Genomic DNA, 25,088 nt, shown 5'->3' on the forward strand with positions numbered 1-25,088 from the left:
TAAACTAACAAATGAGAAATATGAAAGAACAAGTAAATAATTTTTTATAAGTGTTCAGCTTCCTCAAGAGGAGAAAAAAATAATTCCACGACGGGATGAAAATGCTTCAAGTCAGGTGGACAAACCTTAAGAGTAGGTGTGGAGTCAACTTAACTGAAATCAGATAAATCAGCAAACTATCAACTATCAAGAGACAGAAACAGAAGACAATGACAATAACCATTTCCAAAACAGATGAATGTGAAAGAGTTAGAAATCAATCCATTACCATCATGGTATGAAAGCTGACTGATTTTTTTCTAGTTTTTTGTTGTCTTTCGCTTTGTTGCCAAAGAGAGGGTATAACATCGTCAACAATACAAAAGTTCACCAGATTTATCAATGAAGAACAAGTAACTAATATACTTGATGACTTGCTGCCATTTGGGTAAACCAGTCCACAAGTAATAGACTGCAAGGAACGTTGTGCTCCCATCAGGTAACCAGAAGAATATATCTATGAAGAGAAGGTCAGGCAATGATGCCTGATTATGTTATGTTTCAACTGCACTCCTGCAGTGTTTCATGTTCTTTCTAACTACACCTCTATATCTCCATCCACTTTCGAAGTCCACAAGTACCCTGCGAGTTAAAAGTTGCTGAACTTCTAGATCTGCCAAAATACAGAAGATAAATCAATAAAATATAGCTATGCATATGCAACCAATAACTTAAGAGTTGAAATTTAAGTTTACAATCAAATAACAGAAATCAATTAAAAACGTGGAACCCTATGACAAGCCTTTACTAATAATGCAAGTAATCTTCAAACCTCTAACATCATTATAAGCTAAAGCAAGGAGGCATGGTTGAGAATATGGCTTGAAATAAGACAATGCGGCATGCTTTTACATTAAAACAAGAGTCAATGGCAATAAAGAATCACTCAGTACATGCTAATATAGAAAAAAAATTGTAGATCAGATAAAGTTAAATAACACTGCCTTGCAATGGCTCATTGAACAACACTAAGTGTGAAGTGATGTTTGGAAGTATCAACTATCGAGTGAAACTTTACACTATCCACAACAATTTGCTGAATGGATAAATTAAAAAGGTCCTAGAAGAATAGCAATAAATAAAATTCACACAATATACATTAGTTTGAAAAATGTTGTCTGTTAAACATCATTGAGCTTTTATTGAGAAGGCGCTCATTGAAGCACAAACTAAGACAAAGAAAGAACTTTTAGTAAGAAAACAAATTTCTCTACCAAGTTACATGCAACATCAAACTGGAGCAGCTTGTCAGAGTGAGAACATAAAGTTGCCTCAACCAAAAATCTTGGCTCCACCCACCTCATTACCACATAGAAATTGCTACAGAACACAAGCAATATGTGACATTTAACCCTGATTCTTTGCATAAAATGACAAGTGGAATTTATTATTTATAGCATATCCAGAAAAACAAATATAAATTCATATCAGATAAACAGTAGATTTCAAACTGAATATTGCTATAGAATCCCTAAGAACCAGTAGGAAGTACCTGGTCCCTGCTCAACATATATCTTTTGAGGAAACCAGCTTCTCGACAAGCCACTTCCAGCAATCAAAGCAACAACCCTTTATCAATAATAAAATATAGCTAGTATTTGTGCCCCATAGAAATGAAAGTTATTAAAAAGTACGTTATACTGGCCAAATCGAACATACAAATCCAGTACACACCCACTACAGAAATGAAGATCCAATAGCTAGTAACCAATGTCCCATAAATTAAGCAAACTATGGAAGTTCTGCAAAGGACAGAAAAGTATTTGGCCTTAATTCACCCGGTCATAATTCTTAATTATTCCGAGGGAACTGTGAAAGCCTGTACTTGTAAAGTATCAGCTACAGAAGGTTACAAATTAATGCAACTTAAGAATCAAAATCCTCACCTCTATATACCCCACCCTCTGTATGCAACAAAATCCTGATAATCATCGGTTGTTATCATTAGAAGCCACATGATTATGGTGATTAGAATTGGTAAAATTCTTGCTGGACCAATCCCTCTGTTGATGCATCATACTGTATGGATTATTCCTGTCGAATCCATTACTGTACCCGTCACCCTGATTTCCGACCTGCATCCCCATGTGTCCGTAGACCGCCATGGGCATCGGCATCGATATCATCCCCCCTTGTGCCGGATAAGGCATGGGAATTGGCATTCCGACGTGTTCATTCCCATGGACACCACTACCAGCATTACCGCCTTCTTGCAGGTTCTGCGGCACCGGCGTGGAGGGGAAGAGTTGGTCAGACGAGGACGGTCCATCGCCAGATATTCCCTGCATCCGCTTCAGGTACAACCGGTACTTTTGCAGATGGCTGGCGACGTTCTCCCGCGTCAGGCCCTCCACGTTCATCAGCTGCATAATTGTCTTGGGCACTGCGTTCTGGATACCCAAGTGCGCCACAACTTCAACGAACCTCTTGTGCAGCTGCGGAGTCCAAACGAGACGTGGCCGTTTCAGCGTCCTGGCCGCTGGATCGTCCATAGGATTCTCGGTCCTCAACGCCGAGTCGGCCTCTTCCGCGCACTCAACCTTCCTCAATTTCCGTGAATCAGATCCGGACCCGTCCCTGTCGGTAATCTCATCGTCCGCCTCCACCACCATCGGGTCGCGGCTCCGCTCTTCCGCAAATGACTTGAAGTTATTTTTCGACGACATAGCATGAGATTCCCCGCTGCCTCGAATCGTGGACATGGTATTCTGCGAGGCTCGGTTGACATCTAGGAGAGTCTTGTATGGCTCCGGCGATATACTGAACGCGGAAGCAAGCTCTGGCGAGATCAACGCTTGAAAAAGCGGTGTGACATCATCAACGCTGGGTAATCCGACCTCCCATTCCATAACTCTCTCCTCATCAGCGTTATCTTCTCCGCCAATTTCAACCTCGCTCATCTTTACTTCCTCCCCCATAATTCACTCAGACAACTCCCACACACAGAAACGGTAAACGAATTGAGCTGGAGATGGAGAGAAATCCGGGATGCTATTCGGCGAGTTTCGGTGGTCTGTTTGACTGAAGGGAAAGTGCGGAGAACAAAAAGGCTGTGGTCTGTGTTTGCAGCGTTTTCTTCTTTGATTTTTATTGCAAAGGGGCAAAGGGAAGAGAAAGGGCGAGAAAAAGAGAGAAAAAGTGCAAAATCCGATTCCAGATCGATCTTGTGCTTCTGCCAACGTGCACGGCTTAGCCAGATATTTATTGATCCTCTAAAATATCTACATCCGGATCACACCTATTCGTCGCTCCATTCGACACCTGTCCTTTTTAACCGTTGACCCAATTGGAGAAGATAACCAAAGCGGTTTACTGTGAACCTGAGTGTGCTAGATTGGGAAGCTAAATTACTGAAGAGGGCAATCAAGCGGAGCAATAACAAGCGTGTGATTGGTTCAGACTTGCCAAGTAATCAAGTGAGGGCACTTTTAGAGGACTTTTTGGTAAATTTGACAAGTGTCGTGTCAATATTTTTTTAACACCGACTTTGCCCTCGCACCTTCCGTTTTAATTTATTCTGGAAGCTTTTAGTTTGAACCAATAGGAGTCCACAATGTTGGTTGACAGCTGTGGAGTGGAAAACGACAACGTGGAGAGGCAATCCTGTGGCGGCGGAAGATGGAATTAGTTGATGCTGCAGATGATGTAATCACCGCTGGATTGTACTTAGCCGAAATCTCTTGAAGCGCACAATCCTTTTAAGAATGCCAATTAGTCGGTCGGTGCAGAATCCACTGGTTGTACACAAACAGATGAAACTGACACAAAACGTCGTCGTGGCGCTAACGATTGCGTCATGCCTGTACAAGGCTGGGCCTACTTTCGGGTATCTAATAGCCTAATAGTGAGTAAGCCCAGTGGCCCAATAACAACAAAGCCCAACCCTCTGGTCTACCTTAAGCAGGCCCTGCTCCCAATCATCTTCACTCTGGGGGAGCTTTTGCCATTACAGGGGACAGATTATAGTATGATCCAAGGCTACTACATCTATATCTCTATCTGCCCCACCTCTCATACCCATTTTCAAGCCAAAGCTTACTAATTTTTCTCTTCATGCCCACTATTTGTCTCCAACAATCACTTCAGCTCTCTCCTTATCTGTTCCTCTCCCAGAAAGAACAAGGACCATCCAATTTCGCAACCAGATTTGGAGAATCTCTGCTACCCCAGAAGAAGCCTTGTCTTCAGGTACGAACCCAGCTGAGGATTCCCAGCAAATGCTGTCCAGTATGATAGGATCCTAATGTGTCCGTTAATGTTCTGTTAAATGTTGCTTAGCTGGATGCTTAGTTGGCTAACGGCGGTTAGCTGTACGTTAGCGTTAGTCGGTGTATTGTTCTAGTATATGAATGATTGTTGTTCTGGTTGCAAAAGCAGTTGAGAAATAATATTATCACAAATGAAGACGTTTCTTCACTCTTATTCTCTGGTTTTCCTCTGTGATTCTTCTTCTTGAATTCATCATCTCCATTGCTAGAGTTAAGGTAGAAAGGGTCTATCACAATACCAAGGATGAGGGCACGACAACCATCATACAAGTTCTTCTGTTCAATACCTTTGCTGCTCTCTGTTAAGAACCAAGCCAGGTGCACGCCCATATACACACCCAGCATAGTTAAGGTAGAAAAAGGTCTATCACAGTACCAACGATGAGGGCACGACAACCATCATACAAGTCCTTCTGTTCAGCACCTTTGCTGGTCTCTGTTAAGAACCAGGTCAGGTGCGCGTCCATATACACACCTTGCAGACCCATACATTCCTTAATCAACTACACAAGTCCAACCATTACCCTCGTATGAGCTGGTTGTAACCAACAAACTCAATAGACCACTATTTAGAAAACTTGTTGGCTGATTGAGGAAGGCATTTACCTTCTTTATCAATAGATTACAAGTCTCCTATCTAAACAATGTGGGACATTCAATTGATAGGAACCTGAATATTGAGTCAAATGAAAATGGTTGTTGTGCTTGATAGTGTTGCTTGGAGGGTAGTTTGTTTTATGAGTGAATAGGATGTTGATTGCCCGAAAATGATTTGTATCCCAACAATTTTATCCCAGTAATATACCAGTCTATCTGGTAAAGCTGACTAAACATGCCAACATGACATTAATTAAAAAAAATCCTTTTTCTTTTTCATTATTTCCCTCTCCTTTCTCTCTCTTCCTTATCTCTTCTCCCTTCTCCCTTCTCCTCACCTCACAGCCAACTATGGCCTCTTCGCCGTCCGGCCACTGTTCGCGCCACCGCTAGTGCCAAAACAAGCGCCAAGCCATAGGGAAGTTACCCCAGCCCTCCACCGACAGCAACGGCCAAGGTTTTCGCTAGAGAAAGCCTGCAAAGCCGCTATCCTCCTCTACTTCGAACTGCCGATCCCGCCACCTTCGGCTTCTTCTTTGCACGCCGTCACTGGCGTTGGACTCCCTGAGGTGAGAAGCACCTAGCCTAACCCTTCGCCGGCCATAACAATTACCCGAAGTAGACAACCCGTTTTTGACCCGGTTTTTTTTACTAGAAAGGAACCATTACTTGCAAAGTGCTTTCAAACTAGAGACATTGCATAAGATGAATTTCTCTCTGAAAGCTCAAATGCCATAAGCCCCCCAACATAGTAAGTGTTTCTTAGACCTTGAAGTTCAGACTCCAATTTCTCATAAAATCCTTCTTTCATGCCCGCTCGAGTCTTGAATTTAAGTTTAGATTTTGCAGATTGTTAAATTCATTAAAAAAATTATGCGTAATATATGTGAAATTATTGGCTAATCCATGCTTTGCAAAACCCCACAATCAGTCCCTTAGTTGCCAATTAGTCTCAATCATCATGTTTAGGGCATATAAATCAAAAAACACAAACGACACTAGTAAACCCGTTATTACATTGTTTTTTGAGTATTGTAGATTATTATTAAATTGTTTTTTCAGTGTCTGGATCGTTATTACATTATTTTTCGGTGTTTCCATATAATTATTACATTGCTTTCACAAACAATGTAATTACCACAAAATAATACATGACATAATGTATTATGTAATACAATTGGTCTTCAGTTATTTGTCAATAATACATATGTTAAACTTCAAATTTCAATCTTTTTAAAATAAACAATGAAATTTCTCATGATATACATGTAATTATATTGTTTTCATTATGAATATATGAACAAGGATTTATGCTTCTTTGGAAAGTGAATTTAATCTAAATTTCATCTTTTAAGGCCTAATTTCAATGTACTTTTGAAAAATATTGTAATTTCATTTTTTTAGGATTCCATATTTTTATTACATTGTTTTTAAGTTATCCAGATTTTTATTACATTGTTTTGAAAAACAATGTAATCAAGATCGACCCGATAAAATGTATCGACAATGAATCTTATTAGATAGAGGTTGACATACTGATTCTGAATATGCAATTTTTTTCGAAATCTAACATGTATTTTAATAGATAAAATGTTTTAAATTTTGTCTTAAAAAAAAAGTAAAAAAAACAGTGATGTCATCATATGATGTAAGCTTGTGTGAAAAAGAAATTATACAAAGAAATAGGGCTTTTTTGTCTTATAAAAAATAACAAGTGGTATACTTTCCAACTCTGCAATCCAAATCAAAATCAGCTTGCCACTACTGTTGATTGCCACAGGTAGCATAAGTCTGTAGTTTTGAGTTCACGCAGGAGGCACAAATCAAGCCCACGCAGGGGCAGACTATCAAGCCAAAGCCTATGAAAGTACAGGTGTCAACAGGCCTCACGCAGGAGGCACGAATCAAGCCCACGCAGGGGCAGACTATCAAGCCTACGCAGGGGCATACTAAGCCCACACACCTCCTTATAAATATTCGGAGGAGGTAAGACTAGAACCCATGACCTGAAGTCAGGGACATGCAAAGTCATTGCCACTCAACCAATGGCTCATTTGCAGCACAAGTCTGTAGTTGGTTAGTATAAGTAGTGGTTTTAGTTTCTTGTATTAGGCAGTTATGAAAATGAAGAAGAGTTTGTCTTTGTGTTTCCTCTGTTCTTGTTCTTCTCTGTAATTTCTTCCACCGTTCCCACTATTCGTCATCTTTTAAGGTTAAGATCTGAAAGGGTTCTATCAGTCTCTCTGTTCTCACTATTGGGGGGTAATACAGCATTTGCAATTCTTTTATCTACTTTTTTGGGGTATTTTCTTTTTTTTGTGATTGATTGTAAATTGTTGAATGTGGTTGCAGGTTATCTACCTGGCAGTGGCGGATTTCTTGCAGAAGAGGGAGAGCGACAAGTTTGAGAAAGAGGAGGTAGCCAAGAATAAGAGCAAGAAAAAAAAATGAAAGTGAGAGCAAGGACAGGGCCAAGGGGATTTGGGTTAAAGATTGACGTTGATGATGACCAACATCTCGATTAATTACAATGTATACCAATTTTCTCCATCTATGTATTGATTTGCCTTTTCTTCTCTTAACTACCAAGTTCAAAAAAGAGGTTTGTGTTCAACTGGCCTTTTTTGACCGAGGACAGTATTTTTTTTTCTGTACAGTACTGATTTGCAACGTTTGACAATACAGTGACAAAATTAAAACGCGACCAATCCTTCAATGACCACAAGTTATATTAACCGAGTCTTGTTACCACAAAGTTGATTGTCAAAGGTGGCAATAGAAATGGGATACCAATTCCTACTGTTTGGTATCAATAAGACTGCAATAAGCATTGTTTATCTAGAAAACATTTGCATTCTCCGTACCTCATTCTACAAGAGGACGACAAATAGGAGAGTCTAAAACTCCATTAAAGGAATGATAGTGAAGCAAGGAGTAGCCTTCTATGAGGAATCATAATCATTGATAGGATAATGATTCATCAGCATCAACACCTAAACTAGCATGAAAAAAAAAGAAGCATACCATAGCTGCTTATAAATAAAAGATTGAACAAAATATGGGTAAGAAAAATGTACTTTAAAAGACAAGTCAATTACCATACATATCAAGAAAATTCTGCCCTCACCTAAACATTAACAGCTCTCTTCGCACAGCATATTTGTACAGTCACATAAACACAAACTACCCTCAGCTCATTTTTACAGCCTTTGGAACTTGTACAGTCATTGATCTCCTCTGCATATAATCAGGTGTATTTAACATATGAACCTCAGCCTCGATCACATCTATGTATAAACTCTTAAGCTACACAATGTACAGTTTCCATTACAAACAAACAACTTTATTTTCCATCAACTCTTACCTGTCTGAAAATATAGGTAGAGGCATAACCCTAAGATGCGGGGAGAAAGAAAGAGAAGAGAGGAAGCTCACAGTAGCCTCAGTTAGCTGTACAAACACCTTTCCTATGCCACCTACTAGGGGTGTAGAGATTGAGCAGCAATTCTCCTTTCTGCAAACAATTTAAAACGAGGTTTTTGAAAACAAAAACTATATTAAGGTTGAATGATAACTGTAACGAGTTCATATAATAGGTGAGTTATAAACCCAATAATGATCTATCAGATGCATACACAATGTTCATATGCAAAACTGTCAACAAAGTATAGAAATGCGTACCCCCAGCAGCAACCAGTTTCTCTACGCGGGCAACAATATGCTTTCCATACGTGTATTTCTTCAATGCATTTAAATGAACCTTAATTCGACCAAGGATCAGTTCCCGTTGTTGATCATCACAAGTCTCAAGCACGTTTTGAACAACATAGTTTGCAAACTGATCTTTCATCATAGCCTAGATATATAAGCAAGAGGGATAATAAGTAACCGGAATAGGTAACTGGGTACATGCATATCTACATTCTGCTCAGCCTCAGATGGCCACAAAAGCAAACAACACCAGCTGAGTTTGAGAACTTCTCTTAATGTCTTCTCTGTATCAGTTACTACTGATAATGAAGAAAATACTCTAAATTACAGTTGTTGATACAAGATTTTGACTAAAATGTAGTTCTGTGCCAGTTTGTAGAAGTGTAACAAATATGAGTACCAGAAGAGGCTCATTTTCATCAGTAGCGAAAAGCATCTCATTCACCAGTAAACTCCAACTTACATTGTTTTGGTGCAAAATTTTCATTGAAATATAGTTCCGCGGCAGTTTGTAGAAGTGTAACAAATTTGACGTACCTGAAGAGGCTCATTTTCATCAGTATTGCCCAGCATCTCACTAACCAGTAACTGACGTTCACTAGGACCGCCAAACGTCAAACACTTCTCCACAACATTGGAGGCAAACTTCTGCTGGCTCATTTGGACGATTTTCCCAGCTAATTCCTTGATTATAGCAGAGCGTTCATGAGGCTTTCCATGCTCCAACACATGCTGTTGAAAAAAATGCAAAAGTCAATTGCAACAAGAATTGGAGAAGGCTGGACTGGACAGAAATCATGAAAGAGCTTATCAAGCCGAAATGCAAGACAATACTTAGAGCAAAATAAGAGACAAAAAACCAAATGCAGCTCAGCAGAAGCAAAATTCTGCTTCCCTGAAAAATAGAACAAAGGCAGCAGTAACACCACATCCTTCTGGAAACATGCCTGTAGTAACACTTTGATGGTCAATAAAACTCAAATCAACCTGAAAGTTACTTAAATAACAATAGCCTAATGCTACTCAAACAAACGTTTGATTGAAAATGAATTCAGTTCTGCTCTTCGGGAGAGTTTCAACTCTACCAGAAAGCCTGAAGTGATGGGGTTAACTGTAAATGTTTCACATAGTTTAAATACAATAATATAATAGGAAGGTTAAGAACATGAAGCCTTTTGGCAAAATAATCTCATACATCCATAAGTAGGTAACCAGGATATCAAATTTTAACAACCTAAGACATGATGAGGCCATTAGGGGCAATAAAAATGGCATGTGATTGAAGGATTTAAAGACCTCTATAAAATATTAAAATAAGTAGCAAGAATTGAAATGTAAACTAAATCAAGTCATCTAAAATATTCTTGGATATACATACAATCATCCAAGAAGGCAGAAGAAATTAAATTAAAGGTTTTTGAAGGACTTAATTGTGTTAGGTCAGTGGTCAAAACCGACATCGAAATTGAAGACCATAGTCGGTGCATACAGTAATCTAACGAATACTCTGAGAAGTGAGAACGATAGAGAAAACATAATCTACTTGAAAACTAAATTGAAGCAAATACTAGAAAACATGAACTTGTATCAACATATATCATAAACGTGTATGTTATGTAAAACTGTACCAAAAGCTTCCATTACATACCTGAACAACATAATTTCCATACTGATCTTGTGCCAACATGCTAACAGATCCTAAAATCTCATCCATAACTTTACTCTGTGTTCCCAGGTCTTTGCAATGTTCCAGTACTCTCTGTCATGGAAATAAAATATGATATACAGATTGTAAACCTCATTATATACAGTACACATCCTTAAAGTTTGAAAACCAAGTAGCAAAAGTTTCCCCACCTGTATAACGCGGCACCCATACGGGTGTGTAGAAAGGCTCACAACCTGGTCGAAGAATGTTGTAACAATAAATTGAATGTTATCTTCAGGAACACATTCAATACACTTCTGGATGACATGGTTCCCATTCTGGTCACGTACACAGCGCATTACATGACCATCAAGCTCCTCAACCATTTTAATCTTCTGGTCTAAGTCAACAACTTCAATAGCCTGCCCAGTGTATTGAATGTGTGTATAGAGACAAAGAATTATTTTAGTTAGCACTGCATCATCAAAAGAAACCCTCCAACTCACAACAAAGAGGAATAACCACAGTAAATGATATTGTTACACTGTTGTTTAAACAGGGCTTCTCCACTCAAGAAGCAGCAACAAAGTAGTCATAATGGTATTATCTTGACAATAATACTAACCCCGTATATTTGGCATATGAAGCATGCCATATGCTATGACCAAAGCACTCAACCGTTTGGAGAAAGACTACACTTGCCCCAAATCATTCGTAAAATGATAAAATCATTCTCTCTTATGGCCGATCAATGTAAAATTACTATACAATTTGGAGAAAAAGATCTTATGTAACCTATAAAATGTGCAAACTGTAAACGTATCATAACAAAGTTATCGTGGTTAATCCAACCATGTGAGTTTAAAGTTCAATTTAAGGATGTCCAACCCATATTAGTAAAAGACCAGAAAGATCAAAATCGGCCATATAAAAAACCAACACAATAGGCAATATTGAAACATGTTCCAAAAGAAAACTTATGATACCTTCTGAATCACTCGGCAACCATACATCTGAAGACTAAGAGTCAAGACATGACCAAAGAGTTTACTGGCTAGTTCTCTTCTCTGGGATGGAAGTCCATGCTCAAAAAACTGTATACAAATAAAGACTGTTACTTTCATAAATCCAAGAAATTGAATTAAAACACAACTCAAATCTTCCAATAGAAGATTATCAAATACCTTCTGAATTACGTAATTACCAAAAACATCAGTCATCAAAGCAAGACCTTGCGGCATTATTTCCTGATAAACCATATTTTTCTCTTCCGTTGTGGCTGTCTCAAGTTTTTGTTGAATGAATCGACTACCATACTGATCGGCACTGCTCATAGTAAGACATAAAATAGCATAAATCAGTTAAGATAGCAGGTTAGGAAAAAGCTGAACATATGTTAAATATCATGTACCTGAACTCTACAACATGACCAGTAATTTCTGAAAGTTCAAAGCATTTAGCTTTGTTACTCTTAAACTCTTCCAGAAGTGATGATGCAAACCCTTCATCCATGTTCATACCCCCATCCAAGTGCCAGGGTCCCATGACGCCCCCAGCCAAGTTCCTTATCCCAGGAGAAAAGCGCATGTTAAGATCATTGTGCCTTATAGGACTGCCAGGACCAACTGGAGAGTTTGGAATAATGGGATTTGCCAAGGGGTTTCCTGGATACGACATGCCATATGAAGGATTTGCATAGTAACCATGGTGGTTGGAACTGCCAAATTTACCACCCAATGGGACACCATACTGTGATTTCTGAGGTGATAGCAGAGCTCCAACATAAGCTTTCTGGAGTTCGAGTAAATTCATGTATGAATTGCCCCCGTAGTTCCTATCCATAGAGGAATCGTTCAAAGCAGCAAGCTGTGCGGAAGCAAACTCAGGTGTCCTCAAGTACTGTAGATACATCGGATCAACAAACGGTGCCTGAAGAGCATTTCCTGCCATAGGACTCCCCACCCTACCATGGTTCTGTGATATAGATGCAACAGATGCCAGATTTGACCCTGGAGTAAAACCACCTCCAAGCATTCTAGAGTCCATCCCAGGAACTGCCATAGCTGATGCTGCAGCAGCATTTTCAAACAATGGAGGGAAATTCCCAGCGCCAAGTTGGCTACCCATCATGGAAGCCAACGCTGGATTTAAGGAATATCCACTTAATCCATAGCTTTGGAATGACGAATTTGTACCATCCACATGCTGATACTGACCAGGTAAGCCACTTCCACCATTAAAAGGGGAGGTAGGTGATCCTTTCAGATATGAATTAGCAGAATGCACAAGAGATTTTTGCACTCCATTATGCCTATCAGCTACTAAGGATGAGTTGAGGTCCGATCCCCCACCATTGCTCTTACCTGAATTGCGGAAAGTTCCCTTTACTGATTGAGGAGCCACCTGCATATTTAAATGCCCCGATTCAGACTTCTTCAGGTATGTATGTTGCTTAACACGATTCTCATCACTTTCCAAACCAAACAGATAATTCTGGTGACCAACAACATCATGTTCAATCTGAGATGGAAAATGGTTCTCTTCACCAATCACACCATTTGTTGACAAGTTCATGCCAGATAAAGCGGCTATCAAATCTGAGGATTCATTGATACCAGACGAAACACCATTAAATGAATTTGAACCAGTGACACTCCTCTTTTCAGCATTGCCACTTCTCCCTCCTCCAATAGGTGTGGGGCAAGGACTAGGAGCCCCAGCAACAAGCTGATGATCCGGAGTGGCGCTCCTTGATAAAGAGGATCCCAGGGCAGCAGCATAAGTATATGAAGAAGGTGGGCCATTTGCACTAGACAGTAAAGCATCCGTCGATGCTAACTCACGGCGAAGATGAGCTAAGTCGCCTTCACCCGATCCTAAAGTTTCTAAATTTTCATCGAATGCATTACGGCTAGCAGGGCGGGAAGGATGACCTATCACAGAAGGTGCACGCCCCAAGTCATCCTGCATCAAAGGGAAACCCAAACAACATGTAAACAATGCACATTATGAAAAAATTATGCTAATATTAGGTGGAATAAAAAGGGCCAAGCAGCAATCAGAAACAAGCATATAAAAAGGAATTAAATAATAAACTAGTCAAAAAGAAGAATGCTTTCAAAAAAAAAGCCGTTGAGACATTCAATAATTTTTTTTTAAAAAACGATATGGAGAAATGCCCTGCAAATGACAATTTGGTGAAGAGGATATACGGCTGTCTGTGTATCAGGAATTTCAGAAACATGCCAAACATGCATATCAAAAATAAATTTCACACCAACACCCATAAATTAAATTTCCTAAACATGTTTTTCCAGGCAACTGTCTCCTCACAGCAACAGAAAAACTGAACTGTGGCAGCAGATAAACTGTGAATGTTTGTAGTCAAAAACATGTCACCACAAACCTCAAAACATGTCAACACAATCCTCGCACTACACATGTGCAAAAACTACAGAAGCACCATGACATGATACATTCACCTAAAATGAATTGAAATCGACAAAAATCAGGAGTGGGGATAAAGATAGTACAAATTATGAATTATTTAAACATGACCTGATCCTTTCTCTTTCTTTTATTTTATTTTTCTAGTTCTTTGCATTTTATTGAACGGAAATATGACCTTGTCCTTACCTTGAATAAGAATATTAAGCAGAATCACATAAACTCAATATCAAGCTGTCAACAGAATGGACAGAACCTTAAAAATCATTTGGTAAAGAACCGGAAAGGACAAAACCTGGTTTCCACATGTTAAATGAGACAAATTTACCCCATAATAAATAAAAATACTGATAAGTATTAATAAATAAATAGAAAAGATGTCCAAGCAAACCACCTGAAAAATTTCAGCAAGGCTCTTCTGTTTGCTCCCAAGTCCTAAACCAGGCAAACCAATCAGGCCATCACCACCCCATTCACCAGTTCCATGTACTTTCTCTGGCTCAACCTCACTACTCTCTGGTTTCCTCGAGTCAAAACCAGGTGGCATCGAAAGCAATGATCTACTACCACCACCATTATCAGCCCTATTCACTTTCCTCGTATCTCCTATCCCTCCCAACATAGGACCACTTCCCTTCAACCTCTGTGCAAACCTCCAGTCCTCCTTAGAAAGCAATGGAGGAGGAATCCTAGGGTTCAAGTTCACATTTGAGTAGTAGTAGGAAAGATAAGCTGGATCAGACCTAAGTTCCTCCTCGGATGAAAATTCCGCGAAGGCAGCACCACTGCCGCCGCCAATTCCTCCAAACAACCCTCCCACTGCACTCAGCGAACCCTCTACAGATGGAGGAGCAGAGCCACTCCTATACAAAGTGAGTTCGCGCTCGTGATCAACAGCCTCTTGCCGACGCTGCTCACGAAGTAACAACCCTAACTCCTTTTCCAAATCATCCCCAAACGATCCCTCGTTACCACCTACCATGGGTCTCCTTCCCAATTCAGATAACATAATTGATCATAACCCTTCTCGAAACTCAACAAGTGATCGCTATGCAGAATCGATAATTAAACCCAAGAGGGACAAAACGGCACACTTTTTACTAGAATCCATATTCAGATAACTACAAAAATCCTCACTTTGAGCTCGCAGATATCAAAACTTCATCACCCATTACTGAAACTCGTTTCGTTCTCTCAATCTGAAACCACAGAACCTAGAATGATCAAGCTCAAAACAACAATGAAACACATAAATTACTTCCCTCGCAATCAATGCCGATAAACTACCGAAAACAATTTTGGCAGACCATGATAGCAGCAACGGAGACAAAAATAAATACACAAGCAAGGAAATGATTTCCGAGAAAGTGTTTTGAGAGAAGAGACGAAACCCTAAAGGTTATGTAAGGTGATACATAGTGACTAATATAAAGTGAAGTTGAGATCAATCCGGCGGCGATTTGTTCTTACAAGAAGCCCTTAGGGTTTTGTTCCATTTCGTTTCAGGGAGGACTAAATACAGTTACTCGGTAGTAAAACAGGTTTTCTTATTTATTTTTTAAAATAGGTTTTCCGAATAAAAAACATCCCTGTAATTTAGGGCTGTGCAAATGAAACCGAAAACCGGACCGGTCGGTCCGGTTTGGATCGGTTAGTTGAACGAGATTGGTCAAACGGTTTCAAAAACTGAAACCAACCGAGTTAAATCTGTCTGGATATGGTTTGGAATTTTTATAACCATCGGTTAACCGGATCGGTATATATAATATATAATATTTAATACTATAATGTCTTTAAATATGGACCATTGAGATATAATATATAATTACTAATGTTATGTACCATTAGATTAAGTGATTAACTATGAAATATTAATATAATATATATCATTCCTTGAGATTTTTTTTGAAACATTTTTATCAATCTTTTAAGATTTGCTTACAAAATAGATATTTTACGAAAAACCATAACCGGACCGAAACCGAACTGGTTAGTCGGTTAACCGTAGTAACGGGTTTTGATGGTTTTGGATTGGTTTTGGTTTCAGAAAATACAAATCCGTAATTTCCGGATTGGTGACGGTTTGGCATCCACGGTCCGGTTAATCGGACCGTGCACAACCCTACTGTAATTTTATCATCCCGACTATTAGGTGTAAATTCACGAAGCAATATCGGGGGTGCTCGGAACCTACTGTAATTTTATTACAATAGACCCCACTGTAATGTTCATTTTGGGCATTAAAAATTTTTATTTTTATTTTTAAAGATCATAAATATATAGTGTTCATCGCAACGAACAAAACGATATTTTTTTGTTCGAAACAAAAATCAAATTCAACATGAAAAAGATACGACAATTTTAGACAATCAGATATAAACTCAAAATATTTGATATTTTGATCACCACGAATTTGATTTTTTTTCAAATAAAAAATATTTTGTGATGATTGAATTGTGTGGCTATTTTGTGATTTTTGTGTTATGTGGCTATAAAAAATACGAAAGGAGGCGCGCATTTATGGTGAGATGTGAGAGAGAGGGGTCGCACAAACATGTATTTTTTTAATCTTGTAATACCTGAATTTTGTTTGGGATGACTTTTCAGTAAAAAATTTTCTTTCCGTATAGATATACTATTTGATTTTATTGATTCAATTTGTATATTTAAACTTCTTTTAATTAAATTTCAAAATCAACAAAAAAGGGGAAAAAGAGTTTAAGCCCGTTTAAATTTTAGATCAACCCAATTCTCAAATAAACCTATCAAAAAATTTAAAGCCCAAATAAAGTCTAATTCTCAAGCAAAATATCCAATTCAATTTAATTTAACCCAACCCAATCTATATGAAAAGCCCAATCTTTAAACAAAGCCCAATTCCAAAGCAAAATACCCAATTCAATTTAACTCAACCCAACCCATGTCAAGGGCCCAAATCTTAGCATCTCACAAAAACTCATACCTAAGCCTACAAAGTTCAACGGCCCACAAGCTAAACCCTAAAGAAAATCTCCTACCAAGGATATAAGAGAGAGAAATTTTATCTACACACCATAAAAATATTATCTTTACATCATTTTTTGAATATGATAAGTTTACATCAAAAAGTTATAAATCTACAAACAAAATTGTTGTGAAAAGACCAAATTACCCTTGTTTTATACAATATTAGAAATATTAGTGTTAAGTTTACACATATTTAGTCCACAATTCAATCTCCCCTCTCCTACTATTCTCATTACAATCGGACGATTGCCTTTACAGTCTAAGATCAAGAAGCCTAATTCATCGACATAGATTACCCCACCTATGTGATGAACGCAACAGCCCGCCACCTTATTTCAACCGTATCTTTGTTATCGTGTCTCGATCGAATCCTTAAGGCTGGAACCTTGACTTGGCATTACTCAGCAAAGTCTTTCCATTTCATTGTTGGTTTGTTGTAGTTTCTGATCTCCAGTCTGATAGAATTTGGATCAAATCATTACAAAGCTGATAAACTCGAGGAACTCTTTGGAGAATGGTCTTGCTTGTCTTGCGAATGTGATGACCGAGTTTATTGACCGATGCAGATGATATTGTGTCAACTATGAATACTATCTTTGGGTTATAGAGATAGCAACAACGACGGCATTGGCTCTGTCGGGATATTACCTCATGTGTTGTTGTTGGTGATGGTGTGCCAAGTACTACAATTTGGTTGCATATTTGCATGGGTTAATATGTCATTGTATATAAGGATATTTATGTAAAGTATAGAAAATTAAAAAGTGGTATAAAGATAGTAGATTAATAGTGTGTAGATAAAATTTCGAGAACGGATACAGTAAAAAAAGGGAGGAGAACGGCGCTACAGAGAGAGAAAAGGTAGGAAAAAACGAGAGAGTAGAGAAAATAGAGAAAAATCGGCAGAGAAGGGAGAGAAGAAAGAATAGAGGAAGAAAGGAGAGTTTTTCAAGGTAGTAGAGAGGAAAAAACAAAGAAAAAGGTAGAAGTTTCTTCTGGTCCATCTTTCTTTTTCTGGTTTCCTTTTCTTCTTTCCATTGGCATTTTTTTTGTTCCTCTTCTTTTCACCTTCCTCCTTGTCAAACATTTGGCTCCAAATACGTGTCTCCTCTTCGTGAGATCCTGTCTCCGCATAGAGGAGATTATCCAGCCATTTGGGCACAAATTTGTATGAGACTATTCTTAGGGAACAAATGCCTAAGCCATGAAATTTCTGTGTGTTATGTGTTTCTTGTTTTTGAGCATCTATTGAGTCTTGGAATGGTCTGTCTCTAAATAGGCAAGTTTCGGCCAGTGAAGAGAAGCCCCGATCTCGTGAGTTCTCTTTCGGGACTACCCATTCCCATGCAAGAAAACCCTTGATACAGAGCCGGGCACGTCTGTTGAAACCCTTGATCTGACTTACGTGAGACACAAGAAGCTGTGAGAACGAATTCTCGGAGTTTTTGCTTAATATTATTGATAACCTTCTTACGATAAGCAAAGAGGCTTATATAACCTTAACAAACTAACTACTAATATGATTAGAAGAGCTAATAAAATACTAGTTCGTACTGAACTACTAAACTACTGTCTTCATATTGGCCAGTACTTTAGCCACTTTGACCCAAGGCAACTTCGGTGATGGCTTCCTCATCAATTTCGTTCACAGATGCAAGTTCTTGGCATTCTTGATTGGGTTGGCCTTCTTGACCTGCTTGACTGGCCCGGCCTTCTTGGTATTCTTGACTGGGCTGGGCTTTATTCATCTTCAACTTGTAACGACGAGCACGGTTGTATGCATTCTTGAGTTGTCGTGCTTGGTTTTCATCAACGTCACAACACCGTTCTCTCTTCTTATTGATTAAAAGTATGATAAAATCCAAAAAAGAAGAAGAGAGAGTTAGAATTAGAATTAGAAGTGTTATATCTGCTACGGGTAGAACTGTGATGGGATAAAGGGATAGTTGGGCCCGGGCTAAAGTTGGTATGGGTTTTGACTTATCAATGGATAATAAAGCTTTCAAATTTATGGCCTTTTTTTGGTTTTAATTATTTTGGCCTTTTGTGTCCTCTTGGACCAATATTTGTTCATACGGTTTTTGTTCATTTTTGTACTAAATATTTGATATAGCATGCTTTAATTGTAGAATTTGGGATAGCTACCATCTCAAAACAAAAATTGGTTTTTACCATCCATTTGCAAAAAACGACCTCGACCTTTAAAATGGTTATTGTCAAATTAGAAAATGGGACATCCTAAAATAAATTTTCAAAAATTTTTTTTTTTTATAAAAGTTTTGTGAGCTCATGCTTCGTGGTATTCTGTACTCGTACAGGAGGAGTTTCCAAAATAAATTTTTGAACACCCTTTTTTTTTTCCTCTTTTCACATAAAAGTTTTGTGAGTTCTTTCTTTGTGATATTCTGTACCCGTGTAGGAGGAGTTTCCAAAATAAATTTTCGAACACCTTGTTCTTCATAAAAGTTTTGTGAGCTCCTTCTTAGTGGTATTCTGTACCCGTGCAGGAGGAGTTTCCAAAATGAATTTTCAGAAAACACCTTTTCCACAAAAGTTTTGTAAGTTCATGTCTTCGTGGTATTCAATATCCGTGCAGGAGGGAGCTTCCAAAATACTTTCAATAAATTTAATAAAATCAGAAATACATTAACACTTGTCCAAGTATTGGTAACCGCATGAGCGGATGTTGTGGGATGCTAACACCTTCCCCACACTCAATCGATCCCGAACCCATCTTTCTAATCATAGACCAGTGTTTTAAAAGGTGGCCAATTGCACCTCAAAATCAATTAGTGGTGACTTCATTGCTTTTTGTAAGTCTGCCCGCATCGTGATTTCGGTTGCGAAAAATCTAAATAAATAGCTTTGGTATGCTACAATCATACCAGTAGTCTACCGTTTTACTATACAAAACCAAACATATATACTAGTTTTTACAATAGCTGATGTGGGTTGTTTTTACACCAAAATATAAAATAAAACTCCAAATTTGGAGGACAATATCAATTTACAAATACTGTTATGGATAGTCTTAAGCATCCACAATGGATTCTCTCAAAGCCATTCCATACTCTCTTCTTTTGTGCAATTAAAAGCATTTCAAGTGCTAATAAATTTTAGTCTACAATAGTGACTACATGTGAGCATACTTCATACCATACAACTTTTCAATTTTATACTCTCTCTCCTCGTATATGGCATCACTTCATTGGTTATTTGGGTACCACCATACTTGATACCATTCAACTTTCCACTACATGCTCTCTCTCCTCCTACATGGTCTCTTTATTAGTTATTTGGGTCTTGCCATTGGAGATGCTCTTAGCATCTCCAATGGTGATCTAGTTTCAAGTACTTCATATTATCTTAATTTTTGTGCATCACCAAATTGTCAAGAGCACACCCACAATGGTGCACTTGAAATACTAACTCCAATGAGTGTTATATTCAACACTCCAAATTACATTTTATCGAAAAGTGGAGTGCTAGAGCATCACAATGGGTGCAAAATGGCACTTGAAAAGAGTTGGTGAATTTCTCCATACTCCAACTAAGGAGTGTCCTCTAAAAAATGAATAGTGTATAAGTGGAACCCACACAAGCACTCTTTGATTAACACCATGCACTCTGTCCCACTTTTTCTCTCCCACTTGAAATCTTGAAGTGTCAAAATGTACCCATTGTGTATGCTCTTAAGGGGTGAACATGGTGCTTCAAGTGTTGAGCATGGCCAAAATTAGGGGTGAACATGGGTCAGGTTTAGGGAAAAACCTAATCCGACCCGCATAAGGTCAGGTGAGGTTTACTTCAACCCTTAACCAACCTCATTTAACGATGGGCTGAGTTGGGTCGGGTCAAACGGGTTGGGTTGGGTTTGAGGTTGGGTCGGGTTACCTGTTATTAAGTTTAAAATTTTCCCTAAAATTTTTCACCTAAATCATTATGGTGTAATTAAATACTCAAGCCTCATATTAATTGGGTTGGACACTTGGGCCATTAGATACTCAAGCCTCATATTAATAAACTAATAGATAGAGTAATAGCCTAATAGGTGTTAATATATTAATGAGTATTGTCTATACAAGTATAAAACAACATTATATAATAAAATGAGGTTGGGTCGGGTTAAGGTAGATACCTCATCCTATCTGCATAAGGTCGGGCTACTCTTTAACAAACCCTTATCGGACCCTCAACTATGCGGGTAGGGGTCGGGTTAGTCGGGTCTGGTTGGTGGGGTCGGGTCGGGTCCTGTTGGTGGGTTCATAAGTGAACCAAGTACTGAGAGAAAATATGTGGCAGCAAGTAATTCGCCAAGTGAGTCCTATAAATTTCACTTTTTGTCAATTAAGGGACACGCCAAATTTGGAGTGTGAGCAAAATTACAATTGCTTTTGGAGTGTCAAATTTGGACCATTGTGAACATGTAGTGCTATACTTTTCAAGAAAACACCTAATCAAGTGCATGAAAATGGCACCACTGTGGATGCTCTTAGTATTTCAAATGCACCATTGTGGGTGTGCTTTTGACAATTTGGTGATGCACAAAAATTAAGATAATATGGAATACTTGAAACTAGATCACCATTGGAGATACTCAAGCAAGTTTCTATTTTTTGAGTTATTTTTTGTTTTCTGAAAAACAAAATAAAAAATATATGAAAATGAAATATACCAAACAAACTGTTAATTTTTTGGACCATAAATAAAATATTTCTAGAATTAGATATTAATTAAATTCTGCTGGTTTTGGTAAAGCGATTAATATTGAATGGACAATGCTAGAAACCCTCAAAATATGACACCCAAAAGTCTCTCAAATCTATGTGGTATTAAAATAGTCATTGATTAAAAACACACATGTAGGGCTCACTTCATATCCAACACTCCATATTAAATGGAGGTCTTTTGGGGGTCACTTTTTGGGGGTCTCAAGCATTATCCATATTGAAATATATATGGCTCGAGCTTTATCTGGAATGGAAAAAATTCCATTTATTTGCATACTCAAATCATATAAACTTGTCATTTTAATTTGGTATGACTGAGATATGCCAATTCTATAAAAAAATACTCATATTTAGAAGGAACAAATTATACTGCATATAGTATATACTGTGCGATGATACCAAAATCACCCTCCATTAGAAATTCTGATACGTGGCACAATATGTCAAGCTAGTACACAGTCGAGGACCCACTTCGGGCGCCGACCAAGGCAAAACCGAGGTATCCGTTTGAGAGAAAAGCACCCAAGGAGCTCACATGAGGCACGACAATTGACATGCCCTATAAAGCCAAGCATACCACCTTGGAAGCCTGAGTGATCAAACCCTAAAAGAACCCAGAGCCTTGAAGGAGACTAACTCCACTTAGGAAATGAATCGGGATGGAATTTACCCTCATGTAAATCCGCCTAAGAATTAGAGAAGAAGACACATACTCATTCTAAAGTTAGAACTCTCCAACTCATATAAAAAGGAACCTCCAACACGAGATGAAATATCTTGAACCCTGCATTTTTAATAGCTACTTGATAGAGAGCCTCGAACACCGAGTATCCCTTACCGATAACATATTGACTTGCACGTCAAAGAGGTCTCCCCGAGAATACCCTCAGAACCTCACATTAACTCATGTTTTCTACTGTGCAAGTCTCCTCAAACATAATAGATAATACTTCTTGATATTAGTCTTATCTCCTGTAAACCGATCTAGTTTTGGACACTCTGGAAGATTTAAGTAGTTACTTTCTAACTACAAAATGGATATATAAAGATAAAAGGTGATAAAACGTATAAATATCAATATTGAGGTCATATAGCGTGGAGGTCTAAGTGTGAACATAGAGATGCATAAAAGTATGTTAGAGAGACACATATATATCGAGTAATGGATGCGTGTGCAGTTACCGCGAACTTTAAAACCTTCATGAACATTTTGATCATGGGCTTAAGTTTTGATTTTGGGTTTAGTCATGTTGGAACAAAGATAGTAAAGTAGAAAACAGAGAAGGCTTTAAGAACTAAATCAACATTTAGAGGCTTGCTTGCAAAGCAATGTCCTAAGACAGAAATTTGACACCCTATTTCTTGATTGTAAACAGTCTATGGTGTTCTATCTTCAGGATACAACTAAACTTAATTAAAAAGGAACAATTGTTCCCTTTTAATATTGGCGAACCAAATTTGTGTCTCTCTCCAAAGATGCATTGTTTGAGTTTCAAGACCGAAAGTAACCGCGGCAGTTTAATCAATAACATAACTCTTTAATTGGGATGTGATTAAACTTTGATAATTATCTAAACCATAAGCAGTTCTAATCCATTGGATATGCTAGGCTGACTGGGTAATTAATTAAAATAAAATTTAAAACATTTTCCTCCTTTCCATTCACGTAGACAACAATCCACCACATGAATGGAAAGGACTTAAAACAGAAAGACGTAATTTTGGAGAGACAGATGAGAATGCATCAGGCAAGGTGTCTTTTGGACTTGAACCTACCTTGGTGAATATCCATCGGATTTACTTGGCGAAGCTGTGAACTTAAGTCTTGTTCTGCCATGTTAGCAAACCAAGACAACAGATATCACACATAACTCATCTAAACACTTTAGTTCATACGGTTGTGTTCATTTTGGTCCTGAACAGATCCTGATTTCATGAGAGCTTTAGAGAATCAAGCCATAATATTCTTATAGAAGCGACCAAAGCGACCCTACTTCAACTCTCATATAGGTGACACCAGTTAAAAGTATTATGTTATACTTCTCTTGATACAAAATACCAGTATCATTAAATGAATATCATATCCTAAACTCCTGCAGACAACACACTTGTTATCATATAGGAATAAGAATAATGTGTTTCCAGCATGATTTAGTCTTGCTAGTTGGCCTATTGAACCTAGATCTTGGGATCTTCAGTCAACTAGGTTAAGTTTCCGCCCGAGTCAATCATTTAACTGGATTTAGTCCTATTCCCCTTGTAGTTACTACAACTTGCTCTCTTGATAGTCCCTTTGTAAGAGGATCTGTTATATTGTCCTTTGATTTTACAAAATCTCTGGTGATCACTCCATTTGAGAGCAACTGTTGAACTGTATTGTGCCTACGCCTTATATGCCTTGACTTACCATTGTAAACAACATTTTTAGCCCTAGCCAATGTAGCTTGGTTATCACAATGAATACATATGGCCGTAAAAGGTTTTGGCCATATAGGAATATCTTCAAAGAAATTTCGACGCCATTCAGCTTCTTCTCCAGCCTTATCTAGAGCTATGAATTCTGATTCCATAGTTGACCGTGCTATACACGTTTGCTTCGAAGACTCCCATAAGATTGCAGCTCCACCTAGAGTGAAAGCATATCCACTTGTTGATTTAGATTCCAAACTGCTTGATTTCCAGTTGGCATCACTAAATCCTTCACATGTGAGTCATTAGTACTCTTGACATATACACATTTGTCACACTCATTTATTTCGAATCCATTAGATAACATTGTGTGATCAAATTTTTCATGCCATTGTTTGGGTGCTTGCTTTAGCCCATAAAGAGACTTAATTAGTCTACAAACTTTTCTTTCTTGTCCCTTTACCACAAACACTTCAGGTTGTTCCATATAAATTTCTTCATCTAAATCTCCATTTAGAAAAGTTGTCTTGACATCCATTTGATGAATTTCTAAATGATGGATGGCAACTATAGCAATTAACATCCTTATAGATGTAATTCTTGTTACAGGAGAGTAGGTATCAAAGAAATCTAAACCCTCATTTTGTCGATATCCTTTAACTACTAAACGTGCTTTGTACTTGTCAATAGTACCATCGGATTGTCGCTTTCTTCTAAAAATCTATTTGCAACCAATTGGTCTATTTCCTGGAGGAAGATTAATCAATTCCCATGTATGGTTCTGCATAATGGAATTAATCTCGTCATTTACAGCTTCTTGTCAATAAAGAGCTTCGGGTGTTGACATAGCTTCTTTATAATTTTGAGGTTCAGCTTCTGTCAAGTAGGTGATAAAATCTGGTCCAAAAGATGTGCTTGTTTTAGCTCTTTTGCTTCTCCTAGGTTCAACATCATCCAATTGTTCTTGTTGAATTCTAGGTGAACTGTCATCAAAATTTCTTTTGTTGTCATTGTTATGTCTTTCTTTAAAAGGAAATATATCTTTAAAAAATTCAGCATCTATAGATTTCATAATGATATTACTATTAATATCAAGAACTTTGGATTTAAATATAGGAATCTATATGCTGAACTATTTGAAGCATGATCAATAAAGACACAATCAATTGTCTTTGGTCCTAGCTTTGTTCGTTTTGGTAATGGAACTTGTACCTTTGCAAGGCATCCCCACAC

General features: G+C 38.0%; 2 protein-coding genes across 3 annotated transcripts; both read right to left on the minus strand.

The window, feature by feature from the left end:
• Positions 1–202: 202 nt before the first annotated feature.
• LOC119991754 (transcription factor PCL1-like) lies at positions 203–3,223 on the minus strand. 2 transcript variants are annotated; one of them, XR_005466256.1, is made up of 3 exons: positions 1,926–3,223; positions 1,532–1,608; positions 203–652 (listed from the first exon to the last, which is right to left on the minus strand). XR_005466256.1 is itself a non-coding variant. In XM_038838197.1 (2 exons), exon 1 carries the CDS (start codon positions 2,955–2,957, stop codon positions 1,968–1,970), a length of 990 nt encoding a protein of 329 aa, XP_038694125.1. In that variant the 5' UTR covers positions 2,958–3,222; the 3' UTR covers positions 203–652; positions 1,926–1,967. The 2 variants fall into 2 exon arrangements, 1 of the variants encoding a protein (XP_038694125.1); XM_038838197.1 differs by lacking the exon at positions 1,532–1,608 and having other exon boundaries at positions 1,926–3,222.
• Positions 3,224–7,951: 4,728 nt separating this feature from the next.
• Positions 7,952–14,719, minus strand: LOC119990963 (pumilio homolog 2-like). The gene is made up of 9 exons (XM_038837112.1): positions 14,105–14,719; positions 11,675–13,227; positions 11,448–11,589; positions 11,250–11,357; positions 10,473–10,685; positions 10,264–10,374; positions 9,153–9,347; positions 8,586–8,760; positions 7,952–8,418 (listed from the first exon to the last, which is right to left on the minus strand). The coding sequence occupies exons 1-9, from the start codon at positions 14,717–14,719 to the stop codon at positions 8,384–8,386; spliced, it is 3,147 nt and encodes a 1,048-aa protein (XP_038693040.1). The 3' UTR covers positions 7,952–8,383.
• Positions 14,720–25,088: the final 10,369 nt, after the last annotated feature.

Source organism: Tripterygium wilfordii, chromosome 22 (assembly GCF_013401445.1).
Source record: "Tripterygium wilfordii isolate XIE 37 chromosome 22, ASM1340144v1, whole genome shotgun sequence".
NCBI classification, from domain to species: domain Eukaryota; kingdom Viridiplantae; phylum Streptophyta; class Magnoliopsida; order Celastrales; family Celastraceae; genus Tripterygium; species Tripterygium wilfordii.